Source organism: Epinephelus lanceolatus, chromosome 11, assembly GCF_041903045.1.
Source record: "Epinephelus lanceolatus isolate andai-2023 chromosome 11, ASM4190304v1, whole genome shotgun sequence".
Lineage (NCBI taxonomy): Eukaryota > Metazoa > Chordata > Actinopteri > Perciformes > Serranidae > Epinephelus > Epinephelus lanceolatus.
This window is the reverse complement of record NC_135744.1, coordinates 43,063,174-43,081,492: the sequence shown is the minus strand read 5'-3', so window position 1 is coordinate 43,081,492 and position 18,319 is coordinate 43,063,174. Positions and strand designations below refer to the sequence as shown.

The 18,319-nt window shown below is 41.6% G+C and overlaps 1 protein-coding gene across 1 annotated transcript; it reads right to left on the bottom strand.

Annotated features, from left to right (window-relative positions):
- Positions 1–11,563: 11,563 nt before the first annotated feature.
- On the bottom strand, positions 11,564–12,529 carry LOC144464574 (odorant receptor 131-2-like). Its single transcript, XM_078172077.1, has one exon. It carries the CDS (start codon positions 12,527–12,529, stop codon positions 11,564–11,566), a length of 966 nt encoding a protein of 321 aa, XP_078028203.1.
- Positions 12,530–18,319: the final 5,790 nt, after the last annotated feature.

The window sequence follows — 18,319 nt, the reverse complement described above, 5'->3', positions numbered from 1 at the left end:
TCTTTCCACAGAATCCCTCGCTAGCGGATCATTATTTGATTACTTTTGATTTCTTTTTACTCGATTACACGCCACTCAGCAACAGTTACTATACTAGATGTTTATCAGATAGTGCTGTTGCAAAATTTAAGGAAATGATTACTCCGTCGTTAAATTTAATACCATGTCCATCACTTACAGAGGTTTCACGTACCGACTTTAACCTCTCCCGAATTGATCATTTTGTCGATAGCGCCGTAGGCTCGCTGCGAACAACACTCGACTCTGTAGCTCCTCTTAAAAAGAAGTTAACAAAGCAAAGAAAGTTCGCTCCTTGGTATAACTCTCAAACCCGTAAGTTAAAACAAATATCGCGAAAATTTGAAAGGAATTGGCGATTAACCAAACTGGAAGAATCTCATTTAAGCTGGACAGACAGTCTCAAAACTTATAAGAGGAGCCTCCGCAATGCCAGAGCAAACTATTACTCAGCATTAATAGAAGACAATAAGAACAACCCCAGGTTTCTTTTCAGTACTGTTGTCAGGCTGACTGAGAGTCACAGCTCTATTGAGCCTTGTATTCCTTTAGGCCTTAGCAGTAATGATTTTATGAGCTTTTTTATTGACAAAATTCTAACTATTAGAGGCAAAATTCATGACCTCCTGTCCTCAGATAGTACCTATCTAACCTCAAACACAGCTGTAAGACCTAATATATATTTAGATTGCTTCTCCCCAATTTCTCTTCAAGAACTGACTGCAGTGATTTCTTCATCTAAATCATCAACGTGTCTCTTAGACCCCATCCCAACTAGGCTACTTAAGGAGGTCTTACCTTTAGTTAACACTCACTTATTAGACATGATCAGTATATCCTTATTAACAGGCTATGTACCACAGTGTTTTAAGGTAGCTGTAACTGAACCTCTCTTAAAAAAGCCCACCCTGGATCCAGAGGCATTAGCCAACTATAGACCAATATCTAATCTTCCCTTCCTTATCTTACTTGATAATAATTTATTTGAGGAATTTCAGTCAGGATTTAGAGTGCATCATAACACTGAGACAGCACTAGATAAAATTACAAATGATCTTTTGATTGCTTCAGACAAAGGACTCGTCTCTGTACTTGTTTTACTAGATCTGTGGCATTTGACACTATTGACCATCAAATTCTGCTACAGAGACTGGAACACTTAATTGGCCTAAAAGGTTCTGCACTAAGCTGGTTTAAATCTTATTTATCTGATCGTTTTCAGTTTGTTAATGTTCACAATGAATCATCCTTACAGTTGCAATCAAAATTATTCAACCCCCATTGCATATTAGGCCTACTGGCAAAATATACAATTTCTCAGCTGTTTGCAATAAACAAATTACACAAAAACTGTTTAAGTAGTTCAATGAAACCAATATTACAAGGGTTTTGATCCAAATTCAACACAAAATGCTACTTTTAATGACTACTGCAGTCTCAAAATTATTCAACCCCTTCATGACAAGCATCTTCAGTACTTAGTAGAGCACCCTTTTGCTGTTATGACCTGCTGCAAACGTGATGCATAGCCAGACACCAGCTTCAGACAGCGTTCCTGAGGAATCTTAGCCCATTCCTCATGGGCAATGGCCTCCAGTTCAGTAATATTCTTGGGTGTGCGTTTTGCAACCACCTTCTTCAAATCCCACTAGAGATTTTCTATGGGGTTCAAGTCAGGTGACTGTGACGGCCACTCTAGAATCTTCCATTTCTTCTTCTGAAACCAAGCCTTGGTGGACTTTGAGGTATGCTTGGGATCATTGTCCTTTTGGAAGGTCCAATGACGCCCAAGCTTCAGCTTCCTCACAGACGACATGACGTTTTTACCTAAGATTTCCTGATACTTGACTGAATCCATCGTGCCCTCCACACGCTGCAGGTTTCCAGTGCCAGAGGCAGCAAAGCAGCCCCAGAGCATCACTGAGCCACCGCCATGCTTCACTGTAGGCAGGGTGTTCTTTTCAGCATATGCTTCATTCTTGTTCCTCCAGACATACCGCTGTTCCATAGGCCTGAAAAGTTCCAGTTTTGTTTCATCACTCCACAGAACAGAATTCCAAAACTTCTGTGGCTTATTTATATGGTTTTCAGCATACTGGAGCCAACTTTTCTTGTGCTTTTGGGTCAGTAGTGGTGTACGTCTTGGAGTCCGGGCATGGAGCCCTTCAGTGTTTAGTATGTGCCTTATTGTACAAACTGAAACCTCAGTGCCTGCTGCCACCAAGTCTTGCTGCAGGTGTTTTGCAGTCACTCGAGGGTTTTTGACCACTTGCCTCCTCAGGAATCTGGTGGCAGCCGCTGATAGTTTCCTCTTTCTGCCACGTCCAGGTAGTGTAGCCACTGTTCCTTTAACTTTGAACTTGCAAACTATGCTTCCAACTGTATCTCTAGGAACATTCAGAGCTTTTTCTATCTTTTTGTATCATTTTCCTTGTTTGTGCAAGGCAACGATTTCTTCTCTGAACTTTTTGGACAATTCTTTTGACTTAGCCATATTTCTAACATGCAATCAAACGTCACTCTCAACAAACCCCTAGCCAGTTGAGGTATTTATGTGTTCTATCTCAAGCACACCTGAACTAATGAAGCCTTTGATTAGTTGCACCAGGTGTGCTTGAAACAGGGGGTTGAATAATTTTGATTAGTTGCATCAGGTGTGCTTGAGACAGGGGGTTGAATAATTTTGAGACTGCAGTAGTGATTAAAAGTAGCATTTTGCATTGAATTTGGATAAAACCCATGGTAATATTAGTTTTATTAAACTATTTCAACTGTTCTTGTCTACTTTGTTTATTGCAAACAGCTGAAAAATTGTACATTTTTGCCAATAAGCCTAATATGCAATGGGGGTTGAATAATTTTGATTGCAACTGTACGTAGTAAAGTTTGTTTTGGAGTTCCACAAGGTTCTGTGCTCAGACTAATCCTATTTACTCTATATATGCTTCCTTTAGGTAACATCATTAGAAATCACTCTGTAAATTTCCATTGTTATGCGGATGATACACAACTGTATTAATCGATGAAGCCAGAAGAAACTAATCAATTAACTAAACTCCATAACTGCCTTAAAGACATAAAAACCTGGATGAGCACCAATTTCCTGATGTTAAATTCAGACAAAACTGAAGTTATTGTTCTTGGCCCCAAACAACTCAGAGACTCTTTATCTGATGACATAGTTTCTCTAGATGGCATTGCTCTGGCCTCTAGCACTACCGTAAGAAACCTCGGAGTAACATTTGATCAAGATTTGTCTTTTAATTCTCATTTAAAACAAACCTCACGGACTGCATTTTTTCATCTGCGTAATATTGTGAAAATTAGGCCTATCCTGACCCGAAAAGATGCAGAAAAATTGGTCCACGCTTTTGTTACCTCTAGGCTGGATTACTGTAACTCTCTATTATCAGGTAGCTCTAGTAAGTCCTTAAAAACTCTCCAGCTAATTCAGAATGCAGCAGCACGTGTACTAACAGGAACTAAGAAACAAGATCATATTTCTCCTGTTTTAGCTTCTCTGCACTGGCTCCCTGTAAAATCCAGAATTGAATTTAAAATCCTACTGTTAACTTATAAAGCTCTAAATGGTCAAGCTCCATCATATCTTAGTGAGCTCATAGTGCCATATTATCCCACCAGAACACTGCGCTCTGAGAACGCAGGGTTACTCGTGGTCCCTAAAGTCTCCAAAAGCAGATCAGGAGCCAGAGCCTTCAGCTATCAGGCTCCTCTCCTGTGGAATCATCTTCCTGTTACGGTCCGGGAGGCAGACACCGTCTCCACATTTAAGACTAGACTTAAGACTTTCCTCTTTGATAAAGCTTATAGTTAGGGCTGGCTCAGGCTTGCCCTGTACCAGCCCCTAGTTAGGCTGACTTAGGCCTAGTCTGCCAGAGGACCCCCCTATAATACACCGGGCACCTTCTCTCCTTCTCTCTCTCTCTCTCTCTCTCTCTCTCTTTCTCATGTCCTATTACTGCATCTTGCTAACTCGGCCGTACTGCATGTCAGTAACTCGGCTTCTTCTCCGGAGCCTTTGTGCTCCACTGTCTCTCAGATTAACTCATGTCACAGCGGTGCCTGGACAGTGTGACGTGTGTGGTTGTGCTGCTGCCGTGGTCCTGCCAGATGCCTCCTGCTGCTGCTGTTATCATTAGTCATTAGTCATACTTCTACTGTCATTATACACATATGATTATTGTCACATATGTATACTATCAGATATTAATATATACTTTCAACATATTGTACCACAATAGCCTGTCATATTAATTATAATATTACTTTCATTATTGCCGTTGTAAGCTACTGTCATTACCGTCTGTCCTGCATCTCTCTCTCTCTCTCTCTCTCTCTCTCTCTCTCTCTCTCTCTCTCTCTCTCTCTCTTTCTGTCTCATTGTGTCATACAGATTACTGTTAATTTATCATGTTGGTCTGTTCTGTACGACATCTATTGCACGTCTGTCCGTCCTGGAAGAGGGATCCCTCCTCAGTTGCTCTTCCTGAGGTTTCTACCGTTTTTTCCCCTGTTAAAGGTTTTTTTGGGGAGTTTTTCCTGATCAGCTGTGAGGGTCATAAGGACAGAAGGATGTTGTATGCTGTAAAGCCCTGTGAGGCAAATTGTGATTTGTGATATTGGGCTTTGTAAATAAAATTGAATTGAATTGAACTGAGGAGTTAGGAGGGATCTGTTAGGTGCGATGAGTAAGGTAGCATGAGAGGTTCCAAACGCTGGCTCCGTTATGCAGCAGATCCAGCTGTGCCACCGTCAGCAGAAAAGGACGTCGCTTTATGTGACGCTACAGCAATCCTCGCTCCTCACTCCTTAACTCCTGACTCCTTGCATGTTTCCTAAGTGGGAGAGACTAAACAGTTATGTAAGGTGGCTAGGTAAGGTGGCTAGCAGTAATTTTAAGGGACTTGGGACGTACCCCAGGTCTTAAAAGTGGCTATGTTATTATTGACAATAAACTGGACTGGGTTAAGAACACTAACGCTCTCTACAGGAAGGGCCAGAGCCGCCTCTATTATCTGAGGAGACTGAGGTCCTTCAACATCTGCTGGACTATGCTCAGGATTTTCTATGAGTCTGTGGTGGCCAGTGCTATCCTCTATGCTGTTGTGTGCTGGGGCAGCAGGCTGAGGGTGGCGGACGCCAACAGACTCAACAAACTGATCCGCAAGGCCAGTGACGTTGTGGGAACGGAGTGTGACTCTCTGATGGTGGTGTCACAGAGAAGGATGCTGTCTAAGCTACGAACTATCTTGGACAATGTCTCACACTCACTCCACCATGTGCTGGTCAGGCACAAGAGTACTTTCAGTGGGAGACTCATACCACCAAGATGTACCACTGAGCGCCACAGGAAATCATTCCTGCCTGTGGCCATCAAACTGTACAACTCCTCCCTCTCAGTGGCCCTGAGACTTTTTCACACACTGCAATAATTTAATCTAACTTGTGCAATAACCCCATTCACCCTGACTGTATAAATTCTGTTTGTGTAAATAATCTTGTTCAGTTTACAATATATATATATATGTATGTATATATATATATATATATATATATATATATATATTTATTTACGTTTATGTTTGTTAATAGTTCCTGTTTATTTAACTATATATTTGTTAATACTATTGTTTAAATTTCTTATATTTTCACGTACCTTTCCTCTCTTGCAAGGAGCACCTGTAACATAAATAATTTCCCCTCGGGGATCAATAAAGTATTTCTGATTCTGATTCTGATTATCTCACTGAAGTACACAGAGGGGCAAACATTCACATCTAACAGGCTCAAGATGTTGGTGTCATCTGAAAATTTGATGACATGATTGTTTGGATGTGAACTCCTACATTCATTAATGTACAATGTCAAGAGTACAGGAGAACTGACAGAGCCCTGAGGCACACCTGTGCTCCACTGTTTTACTGCTGAGAGCGAGCTGTTCACTCTGACTTGTTGGGTCCTATTCATTAAGAAAGAATAAAACCAATTGATGATAAAAGAATTCACCTTCATGTTGATTAACTTCTGAATGATCAGGTAGGGTTGGACTGAGTTTAAAAGCTGAACTAAAATCTGCAAATAAAACTCTAGCATATGGTTTGGGGTCCTCTAGATGCTTATTAATTAAATGAGTGACAGAAATAGCTGCATCCTCAGTGCTACGACCCTGTCTGTAGGCAAATTGTAGAGGATCTAAACAATGAACAACCTCAGATTTAAGCATATTGACAATCATCCTTTCAAAACTTTTCATCACAACCGATGTTAATGAGACAGGTCTATAGTCATCATTCACAGTTGGACATGAACCCTTAGGGACTGGAACAATGACAGATTTTTTCCACAGACCTGGCACTGTGTGACTGTTAAGTGACAGTTGAAAAATGGGAAAAATTCCAAAGCACAACTTTTTAACAAAAAGGCAGGCAAGCCGTTGGTACTCGTTGATTTTCTTTTGCAAACTTTGCTAAAGACAGCCTGCACCAGCTGTGGTGAAATTAAGAGGTCACATTTCCCAGTAGGATTCATAGTGTCTAAAATCTCCTTCCCCTTCAAGGAGAAGTCCTGATCCTCAAACCTGAGGAAGAAGTCATATAGTTCATTTGCCCTACCTGAATCATCTAAGGTTACGAGCTGTTTCTTACATGGGGTCATATTAGTTATGTTCTTCATACAGTCACATGTTCCTGTTATCCTTGGCTCTAAAGCTTTGTTCAATGTCAGAGCCATGTTTATCTCTTGCCTTCCCAAGCAAATGGTTAAGCTCCTTTTGCACGATGGCCACACCTTGTCAGGGCTACTGCAGAAGAACCCAGAGGCAGACAATGGCAGGTTAACAGTCTTTATTACAAAAGTTCAATAAGGAATGAATGGAGGGAATGGTGTGGAAGCCGGGTGAAGCAGATGAATGGTTCCGGGTAGGAGGGCTACAGGCGAGCTTGTGATTTGAATGTCTGGCAGGGCTGACAGGTTGGCTTTCTGGCGGACAGAAGAAAAAAGTCAAAACAAGTTTCAAAAAACTCTGAAGGAGCAAAAATCCTTGCTTAAAGCTGGCTGGTGTCACAATACACAAACCGTATGCTGAAGACAATCTGACAGAGACTGCAGGTCAGAGTCAGCTCTTGTAGTGGCTGGGTGATGATGAGATGAGGATCAGGTGTGTGAGGCAGCAGAAGCAGGAACAGGTGTAGAGGATTGCAGGGCTGGCAGAGTGCAGAGCGAGTGGGGTGGGGGGGGGGGGGGGACAGCCGTAATCCAGGAGAGACTGTGGTGACACACCTGTGCGATCTTTGTTTTCAAAAGCTAACTTTTTCCTGTTAATACAAGCTTTAATCTCCTTAGTAATGTCAACTTTATTATTGGGGAAATGTGAGATATCTTTTTTCTCAACCACATTATCCACACAGATATTGATGTAGTCTGTGATGGTTGTTGTAGCCTCTTCAGGCTCTAAACTATGAAACATGCTCCAATCAGTGCTGACGAAGCAGCCCCTCAGTGTTTCTATGCTGTCGTCAGTCCACTTCAGCACTGTTTTGTGCTGGGGCTTGGTTGACTTTGGCACTGATTTATAAGTAGGCATAAGATGCACCGTTGAGAGAGTTTGCGATTGGAGGAAGGGTAATTGACCTGTAAGCACCAACTATGTTACCAAAGCATTTATCCAGTATTTTTGAGTTTCTGGTGACACACTTTACATATTACTGAAACCCCGGTAGTGCTGGCTCTAGTTTACAATGGTTCATATCCCCAAGTACAAAAACCGGGACCCCCGGAGGACGTTGGAGTTGGGAGTGAACAAATTCTGACATAAGGTTAGCAACTCTACCAGCGTAACCACTGGGAGGGATGTATGCTAAACACATATTAATATTGCCAAACTCTCTAGGGAGGTAAAAGGGACACATAGATATACATAGAAGCTCCAGATCCGGACCACACAGACTCTGTCTTACTTTAAATTGCTTGCACCAGTTATTCCTCACATAGACAATTAACCCCCCACCTCTTGATTTTCCTGATAAGTCATTTCTGTCTGCACAGACACAGGAGAAGCCCTCCAGCTCCACCAGTGAGTCCGGGGTGTCCTGACGGAGCCATGTCTCCGTCAGTGCGATAACGCTTGATTCTCTATATTGATGGCAAAATCTTCTGATTACCCATAGCTCCTCCATTTTACAGCGCAACAACCTTATGTTGCTTAGTATAACTGAGGGCAGAGATGGTCTATTACAGCGTCTGGGAGCCGCTGTCTGACGCCCCCTCTCCTGCCCCTCTTTCTCTGTTGTGATTTCGCCGCTGGCGTCGCTCTTATGTACTTTGGCAGATGGTCCGGGGGTGCCTTGCTTTTGTCCCACAGAGCAAGCAGGACCTCCCTTGAGAATACAAGGTGACATTCTACCTGCGAGGATGATGGGGACAGGATCATACTTGTAAGTTCACCCACCACCAGAAGAAGAAGAAGAAGAATCAGCAGGGTCAGGAGTGCCGTCATGGCTGCGTTGTTTCCGACATTCGAGCTGTCGCTGCAGTGACCAGGTGAAAGGCCGCTGCCCTTGGCACCGACCCACTGGACGCTGTATTGTCCTTGAATGCCCCACCTCCACTGCTGTGGCCAGGAAGTCCGTTAGGTGCATCGTGACCAGTTGTGCAGTCGCTATGGTGACAAGCTGCCCAGCTGTCCAGTTGAAGATCCAGCTGCTCAGCCATGGCCATCGGCGCCTACCCGCTGGATGTTGCTGCTCCTCCTGTGGCGACACACCTCCACCACCGTGGTCAGGAGCTGCCTTCTCCCCGTGGAGTCCAGCTGCCAGGCTGTGGCTGTTGGCGCCTACCCACTGAATGTTCCTGCTCCTCCCGCGGCGGCACACCTCCACCCCCGCGCACAGAGGCTAACTTCAATGGCTGACTGGTTGCTCTGTTGCTGCCCCTTTAGACACTGGGCTTCTCCACCACACCACTGCACTGCCGTTGTGTAGCAATCACGCAGCTATAGAATGCTAGCTCGTTAGCTCCGGCATCCACGTTGTCTCCCGGCGTGGTGTAGGGGCATACATCCATCTAAACCAACTAAACTTAAAAGCCAGTAATCCTAATTGCACAACGTTATTGTACGGACAACATATAACCACATTAAATAATGTAGAAACATAAATAAATGCAATAAAAGCAATATTTACAGTTTGTATGCCCACAGCAAACAAAGATCCAACGTCTGCAGACATACTCCAATCGTGGCTCTTGTGTGTTTTTTATTGAGCACATTGAGCTGCACCTGCGTGTCAAAGTGTGAGGGCTACTCATCTCAAAAACAGAATTTTTGAGCCTTAATTATGGTGACCCCATCTGGCCAACTGGCGTCATGTTTCTTGAGCACCCATCTGCACTAGCGGCTGACATTTTTTCGGGAGTCCCATGGGTCACATGATTCCCGTGGGATTCTCACAGGATGGGAATCAGTTTCACTATTCGTCATGTGATTGGGACGGGATGGGAAAAAAGTCAACGGGAGCGTGTGGGACTGGGAATCATAACAATAGTCAAGTTTTTATAAAGTAGTTGAAACTAGCTCCACCTCCGGCAGCTACAACAGTAACATACTGCTCTAACACTGATGCTTCGGTATTAATAATCTAATAATGTCATATATAATAATATCAGTCAGAGGAACCAAACACTACTTTTACTGCAATACTTTAACGACATTTTTCTCTCTCAGAACTGGTTCTTATGACGTGTTGTCTGACCACATCAGAAATCATATGTGTTTATCATTCTGAACAGCTTCAAGGTGAAGTGAATGTAAAAATAATTAAAATAATTCAGCAATAAACATCAAAACATAACATTAGATGTCATATTTGGGTTTATATTCAACTAAGGTAGGCATTGTGTGATCCATGTACTGTATTTTCTTTTTTTTTCACTGTAACTGAAACACAACACGGGAGCGGGATGGGACAGGAGTCATTTTTGTGGGAGTGGGATGGGACAGGACTGAAAATCCATTCCCGTGTCACCCTCTAATCTGCACACAACTTCTAATCACTGGCAAAAATTTCATGTCGAGGATGTAACATGTCACGGGAATGTGTAAAAACACTTCTGGAGAAACAAAAAAAATGAAGTCAAAGCAGAAACAATAGGCCCTTCAGCCTTGAACCCTAAAATGAACATGCATTTCAATCAATCAATCAATTTTATTTATAAAGCCCAATATCACAAATCACAATTTGCCTCACAGGGCTTTACAGCATACGACATCCCTCTGTCCTTTGGACCCTCACAGCTGATCAGGAAAAACTCCCCAAAAAACCCCTTATGGACCTCATCTTGCTTTATGCCAAAAAATGTGTTGCATATAGTGCTGTCACGATACCCAAATCTTTGTTTCGGTACCCATACCAATATGAATTTCAATACTTTTCAATACTTTTCAGCACTTTTCCTAAGGAAAAGTCATTTTGGCTACAAACCTTTAGAACAATAAATAGTAGGGGTGTAATGGCCCCGAAAAATCGTGGTTCGAAAGTACCTCGGTATGGACATCACGGTTTGGTTGCTCAAATGTTTCACCAAGTTGGTGTTGTCTCGTGTTGTCTCCCTTTGCGAGGCAGACTTTCTCTTGTCTTTTTTCACGTGCGCCAGCTGCGAATGTTGATACAGGTGTTGTGATACACACCACTTGTGCAATCTGAAAGGTGTTTTTGTGCATAAATGAGAATGAATGAATAAATTAATTAAATTAATGAATTGAATCAATTTCAAAGTACCGGTATTTTCCAAATGCAGTATAGTACCGTTTGGAATACTCTTGTACGGTGGTAATATTTTAGTACCGGTATACCTTGCAACACTAATTGCATATTTATGGAAAAACATTAATAAACCAAGCATTACGTAATGAATAAGACAGATGTTATCAAGCCTTTCATAAGAAACAACAAGTTAAATATTGAAGGCTCAACAGCTTCATAAATTATGTTAAGGATTTAGATTTATAGGCTCTTCAAGTCAATGATTACTCTCTGTGGACAATGCAGTTTCTTAGCTTGTATAATTTTTATTTTAAATACTTGTCACATTCAAATTTATTGCAATTCATTTACTCCATTTTGTACAGATTGACATTTATTAACAGAGCTGAAGTTTTCTTTATTTGTTTTTCTTTCTCTCTTTGTTCTGTCTCAATGCAGCACTTTTAGTTATGTGTTATATAAGTGGAAAAGGCTGTAATTTACAGTACTGACACTTTAAATAAAAATATTCAGGGGTAAAAATTGAAATGGTGAGATTCTCAGAGTCTGCAGTCATTAGGCTGCTTCTGTCCTAAATTCAAAGCCAGACTTAAAATCGCATGTGGTTCTTAAGAAGCTTCTGTAAGATTTGATTTAATAATTTGAATTTAATTTTGTATTTCTTGCTCATGAAATCATCTAGACTCCGTTTGGGGTTGTTATATACTATATCTACAGTATATACTACATTTACAAGCACATACAAATCTCAATACACTTCATGAAGTCTAACATGAGACCTTGGCTGAGATGACTGAGAGTTTCAGTCGACAACATAGATGGTACATGAGGACAGGTCTGATGGTATGATCTCTTATGCCATAAATGAGAGAACTCAGACATCTGGGGAAGATGAAAATACACACATATAAAACAGTCTGGGAGCGCACAAATACTATCCTTGTTGCAATTCTCGAAAGAGCTATGAGCATTGAGTTGTGCATAGTTGACACGAGACTGAGGCCCAGCTGCACCAGATGAAGCAGCAGTGTGTTACGAGACTTTTGGGCTGAAGCTTTGTCTGTGGAGGCTGACCTGGCTGCTATCATCACGCCGATATAAGAAGAAGTGACCACCGTACCAGATGATACAAACAGAAAACAAGTGTAGGCTTTGTCATAATGCTCAGACATTGGGTCAATAATCATTACAAAAGTACCACAAGAATCTTTCATCTGCAGACTCTCCAGGTCTTCAAAAGGAAATTCTAACAGTAACAGAACTCTTGTGAATACATTTAGTGAACTGAAGGTCCAAACCACAATGATAGCCACTGCTGTGTTTCTGATGGTGATGATGGTAGAGTGCCTCAGTGGGTAGCACACAGCTACATATCTCTCCAGAGACATCACCACCAGTGTGAGAGGAGAGACGTGATCTGCAAATTTAGCAAGCATGATGAGAAAACCACACACAGGATATGTCAGCCTTATTCTACAAGCAGACAGTAGGTACAGTAACTGACCCAGTACCATCTGTACAGTGTCTGCAAAGAGAAGGTTAAACAGAAGAATGTAACGAGATGTCTCACGAAATACTGTTTTACTCCTCAAAGTGAATAACATGACCCCGTTAATGAAGATAAACACACAGCATGGCACAGTAGTCAGAGTGGAAAGCATTACTATCTCTAGAATGCCCCGAAACTTCTGTCCAGCAGTGACACTGATCATAGATTGATTTGCATACAACATTTTAGAGAAGCAATTAAACCATTAATCAATGTAAAACACAATTAATTCCTTCCAGTTTGTATGCCCACAGCAACAAAGATCCAACGTCAGCAGACATGCCTGTTGAGTTCACATGAAAAATCTGAAATAAAGCAGATACATTTCCCCTCTGCAGACAGTTAGCAGGTTCAATCTGTGCTTCTTGCCATGTGAGCGGAGCTCGTCTGTAAGGTTTGCCTACCCTCACAGACTATATATGAGCTCTGTCCTTCCACCCATTTCATGTCACACTATCACGTCTGCATTGTTTAACTTTAGGGATATGTAATTTCTCTGCCATTCTTTGTCAGAAACCTGGCCACGTGATGCCTTCTGAGACTGAAGAGCATCTCTCTCTAACTTTGTTACATTCTATTATTTCAGCTGTTGCTTTGCTTGTATTAAGCGCTGCTGTGCTTCATATCACTTTATGGAAAGAGTTACACTGCTGAATCTGTCAGCAGCGTCCAGATATGATGTTTTCTGAAAAGGTGTCAAACTACAATTGCACACTGCTCATTGGTATGTTTTCTTATTTAGTCCTCAAGACCTGATATATATTTAGATTGCTTTCTTCCCATCAACCTTCACTAATTAACATCGTCTTCATCCAAACCATTAATTTGACTCTAAGACCTCATCACAGCTATGCTACCTTAAGAAGTCTCATCCTTAGGAAACACTTCTTTATCAGATAAGATCAATACATCTTTTTAACAGGCCTTTAAAGCAGCTGTAAGTAAACCTCATTTTAAGAAAGTCCACTGTCGATCCAGGGGATTTAGCCAACTATATCTAATCTTCCCTTTCTCTCTAAGAATCTTGAGAAAATGCTCACCTATCAGTTGTATGACTCTCTCCATAACAATAGTTTATTTGAGGATTTTCTGACAGGATTTAGAGTTCATCATAACAAAGAGACAGCACAAGTGAAAATTACAATTGACTTTCTGATTGCTTTGAACAAAGGATTTGTCTCTGTACTGCTCTAATAGATCTTAGTGCTGCATTTGATACAACTGACATCACATCCTGTTACAAAGATTTAAACTTTAAATTGGCCTTAGAAGAACTGCACTAAGTTGGTTTAAATCCTATTTAAACCAACCGCCTAGAAGGTGCTTGTGATTGGGAAATGCAAGTAGATTTAGGGGGAAAGCTTGTTGTTCCTCAGGAAATAGTCTGTACCAGGCAGAGGCCTGACTTAGTGTTGTGGTCAGTGAGTCAACAGATAGTTTATTTCATTGAGCTGACAGTTCCTTGGGAAGACTCAGTGGAAGAAGCCTATGAAAGAAAAAAGCTTAGATATGCAGACTTAGGAGCAGAAGCTGAGCAGCGAGGATGGAAGACTAGGATTTGTCCAGTGGAAGTGGGGTGTAGGGGATTCATAGCAAGATCAACTGTCTCACTCCTGGGGGAACTCGGAGTGCGGGGACAGAATTTGAGGAAGACAGTGAGGGAAATGTCAGATGAAGCAATTAAATGCAGCCAGTTTATCTATTACAGAAGAAATAATGTCAGCTGGGGGCCAGCAGGGGGAACTACTAAGCAGGGCACATAACTCCTTGAGATCAGGTGGAGAGATCCACTTCCTGTCAGGAGAAATCCAGGAAGAGGAAGTATTTAAGTGTGGGAGTGGCCTATTGGAATCCATTTTGTTTGAGGCCATGCGGCAAGGTGAGTGTGCTTGCTGATCCTGTAAGTCCAGTTAGCTCCTTTAACTTTAGCTTATATTGTAGTTATGCTATGTAGTGTGTGAAATAGAGTATGGTGAATGTGACAGGAAAGCTAGTATCAGCATTGCTTCTGCCTGGAGCTCGCATGTATGGAGCCTGGGTTTGGTTGAAGATGGCAGTGCTGTTTGGGCTGAGAAAGCCATGTGTAAGTAAGAAGGAAATCCAGGAAGAGGAAGGTTATTTAAGTGTGGGAGTGGCCTATTTGAATCCATTTTGTTTGAGACCATGCTGCAAAGTGAGTGTGTTTGCTGATCCTGTGAGTTCATTTATCTCCTTTAACTTTAGCTTACATTGTAGTTATGCTATGTAGCGTGTGAAATAGAGTATGGTGAATGTGCTAGTAAAGGTAGTATCAGCATTGCTTCTGCCTGGAGCTCGCATAAACGGAGCCTGGGCTTGGTTGAAGTTGGCAGTGCTGTTTGGGCTGAGATCACTGTCCAGCCTCCTGGAGGTGTCATTGTTGTGAGGGCTCGTCCTGGGGAGGTAGACTGTACAGCCTAACCCGGCGGGGGAGTGTGATAGCCTAACAAGGCTTCCTTCCCTGGGTCTACCTCCTCTGTGGTAGTATAGGTAAGGTAAAGGAGGTTGTTCGGTTAGTGTGGGGAGCAGTGAGACCTGGCATTAGGGGAGTGTCTCTGGGACGCCAGAGATCACTGTCTAGCCTCCTGGAGGTGTCGTGGGACTAACTAGACGAAACACCGGTGAAAGGAGGTTCCCACTCGATGACCCCAAAGACATGTTAGTTATCACTGCTCACGGGTCTGTATAGTTAAGCCTTGCCATAATAGCTTATCGTAGGGCTTAGGAGGATTATTCACTGAGCGCTGATCCCTTTTTTTTTTTTTTTTTTTTTTATTAGAGCACAAACTGTTTATTTGAATATCAGATCAATCTCAGTTTGTCTATGTTAATGATCAATCCTTGAGGGCTGCCTCCTGAAAGTCAGAGGGTTGAATCGTCAGAGACCCCTCAGTTGACTGAGATTCCTTCAAGTTGAGCAGTATTTTTTTGTTTTGTTTTGTTTGTCAATCAGCATGCAGTGTACCTCTGGGGACCTTTCAGGCCCAGATTGAGCTGCAGAGTGAATGCTCCTAACTTTCACGCTGCCCATCGGTACAGGCAGCTTTGTATATGGAGACAGCTGCCTAGAGAAGGAAAGGTTTTCGTGGTCAGGGTTTGAGATAATGTTATCTTCTGCCTTCTGCTTAGAGGTGGTAAATGTATAGCTCACAGCAACTTAATATGATAATCTTTGGTTTTTGTTGTATCTAGTATCTTAAAAAAATGTTGTTGCACATTTCCAATCTGCTGTTTGAGCAGTTAGCTTATGGATAAAAAGGAACTAATACTTGAATATTCATACTGAATGGCCAACTCTGATTTGACTGACATAAATCTTACATACAGACCTAGAATCCTCCATGCATGCTAAGGTTAATCACAAAGTTCCACAAGGTTCTGTGAATCAATCAATTCTGTTTAACTTACATATGCTTCCCTTAGCAACATTATTAGAAATCACTTCATAAATTGTCATTGTTATTTAGATAATCACTTCAGGATCCTCATCACCTGCTTTTCTATATAATGTATAATGGTGGAAGGTTTTATCATTGTTTTGTCGATTGTTGATCTTAATTGTTAGTTGACCTCAATTATTTATTCCTCTGTTATTCAGACATGAACTACAGCATTTTTTTTAAAAAAAAGAAGTTTTTCAACCTTTTTTTATGTAATTTACCTTAAGATAATACTGTAAAATATGACACTGAGTGGAGGATGTGCTGCTGATTTTACATATCAACAATTTTTAATAAGGATTCTCTGACTGAGAGATGCAGAGAAAACAGATTGCTATATGTCAGTGTGAACAGTGTGCTGGTAATGGCACAATGAATAGTTGGTTTAGTGGTGTAGGGGAAATACCTTTTTGAGAATGTTTGCACTCGTAATAAAGTTTGGGGCACCACCCTCCTAATGAGGGAAGCGACTAATCAAATTAATAACTCCGTAAACCAATTATTAATTCGTCTGCACGCTTATCAATAATGAATCAATATCTGGGTTATGAATTCTCCATACAGTGATCTTAATTCCTGCTCAAAAGAAATATCCACAGACAGCGACTGTGGCAGCGGCCGAGGAGGGGGAGTTGCAGCCATTTTTAACTCTAGTCTGTCAATCAGCTCTAAACTTAAACTAGATTATAATTCATTTCAAAGCCTTGTTCTTAGTCTTTTACATCCAACCTGGAAAACCTCACAGCCACTTTTATTTGTTACAGTGTACCGTGCTCCTGGCCCATATTCTGAATTTGTATCTGAATTCTCAGAGTTTTTATCCAGTTTAGTTCTTAAATCAGATAAAGTTATTATTGTAGGCGATTTTAACATTCACGTTGACGTTGATAATGACTCCCTGCCTACCGCGTTTATCTCATTATTAGACTCCATTGGCTTCAGTCAGGGTGTACATGAACCCACTCACTGTTTTAACCATACTCTCGATTTAGTTCTGTATGGAATTGAAATTGATAACCTAACAGTCTTTCCACAGAATCCCTCGCTATCGGATAATTATTTTTTGTCGATAGCGCCGTGGGCTCGCTGCGAACAACACTCGACTCCGTAGCACCTCTTAAAAAGAAGTTAACAAAGCAAAGAAAGTTCGTTCCTTGGTATAACTCTCAAACCCGTAAGTTAAAACAATACCGCGAACATTTGAAAGGAATTGGTGATTAACAGGGATGGGTACCAAACCCCGGTACTGAACGAGCCCTGGGACTACATTCTTCAAGACCGCAGTATTGATAAGCTCTGACCTTGACGGTTCTGCTATCGGTACTGGAGCAGTCGGGTTTTTTTTTTTTTTTTTTTTTACAAGTTAAACCTTATCTTGCACATTTATCTCACCAACTCCGTCAATTATCCGTCATTGTATCATAATTTTTGCTATTCTCCCTGAAGACGAGAGATCTGTCTCGCTCACCCTGGCTGCCTGCTGTATGTGAGTGAAGCCAACACGTGGAGTTAATAACCATTAGCTATTTTGCGACTCTATTTACTAAATAGGGTTTCAGATTTGGGATTTTATTTGTGTATTTTTCAGATACTTCTAAATACATGAATATAACCATAATTATAGCCTGGGCTGGGTGCATGGGATTTCCCCCCCTCTGGTCTATATATCCATAGTGATTAATGTTACATCACCATATAAAATACGTAGAATACCTAACATACCTAGAATACCTAATATTTTTACTTGTAGGCTAGATTTGTTTATATATGCTACAGTGATTTGTTTTCGAGAGAGCTCTATGGTGCGAGCATTGTACTGCATTTGCGACTAAAAGCAGTTTTGTGCAAGTTAAAGAAATCATTCAGAAGCATGCTGTGCGAGTATAGATTTCAACCAGCAGCAGAATCCTGTCGGTTGTGGGTTGAACGGGGGGGTCACAGACACAGACAGGAATACGTATTCCTGTCAAATACGGCGGCCATAGTGCTCCACGGCGCAAGTATGGCTTACCGGCGACGGAGAAGCCTGGCTCCAGGGCCAATATTTTCCTCTTTGTTGATGTCATGACTGCCCAGTAGTACCTGAACAGCCGAGCCATGGCGGCACACAGGTATGTGACGTGTCAGAGGAGAAACGAGCCGTTCACATTTCTCTCTTTGTGGCAGGTAACGGTCCACAAACCTCAGCGCACTTTAGGGACTGTTCTTTACTTATGAAGGGACTGGTCTTTACTTGTCAGGGGAGGAGCGTGGCTGGTTGATTTTTATTTTATTTATTTATTTTATTTTGATCCCCCCTATGTTAATCACTTATTGATGCTGTTTTTGAAGTATGAATAAGTCAAAATCTTAACGATACTCCTGTCTCTCTTCCATTTCCTTCAGCCTCTCTTCCTGCCTCTCCTCCTCCATCTCCTCCAATCTCTTTACTACTTGTCATCTGACAAAAAATGTATTGATGCAAGACATGTGAACAGTAGGACAATTTGAGATGCAACAGTCATAGATTTTGATTG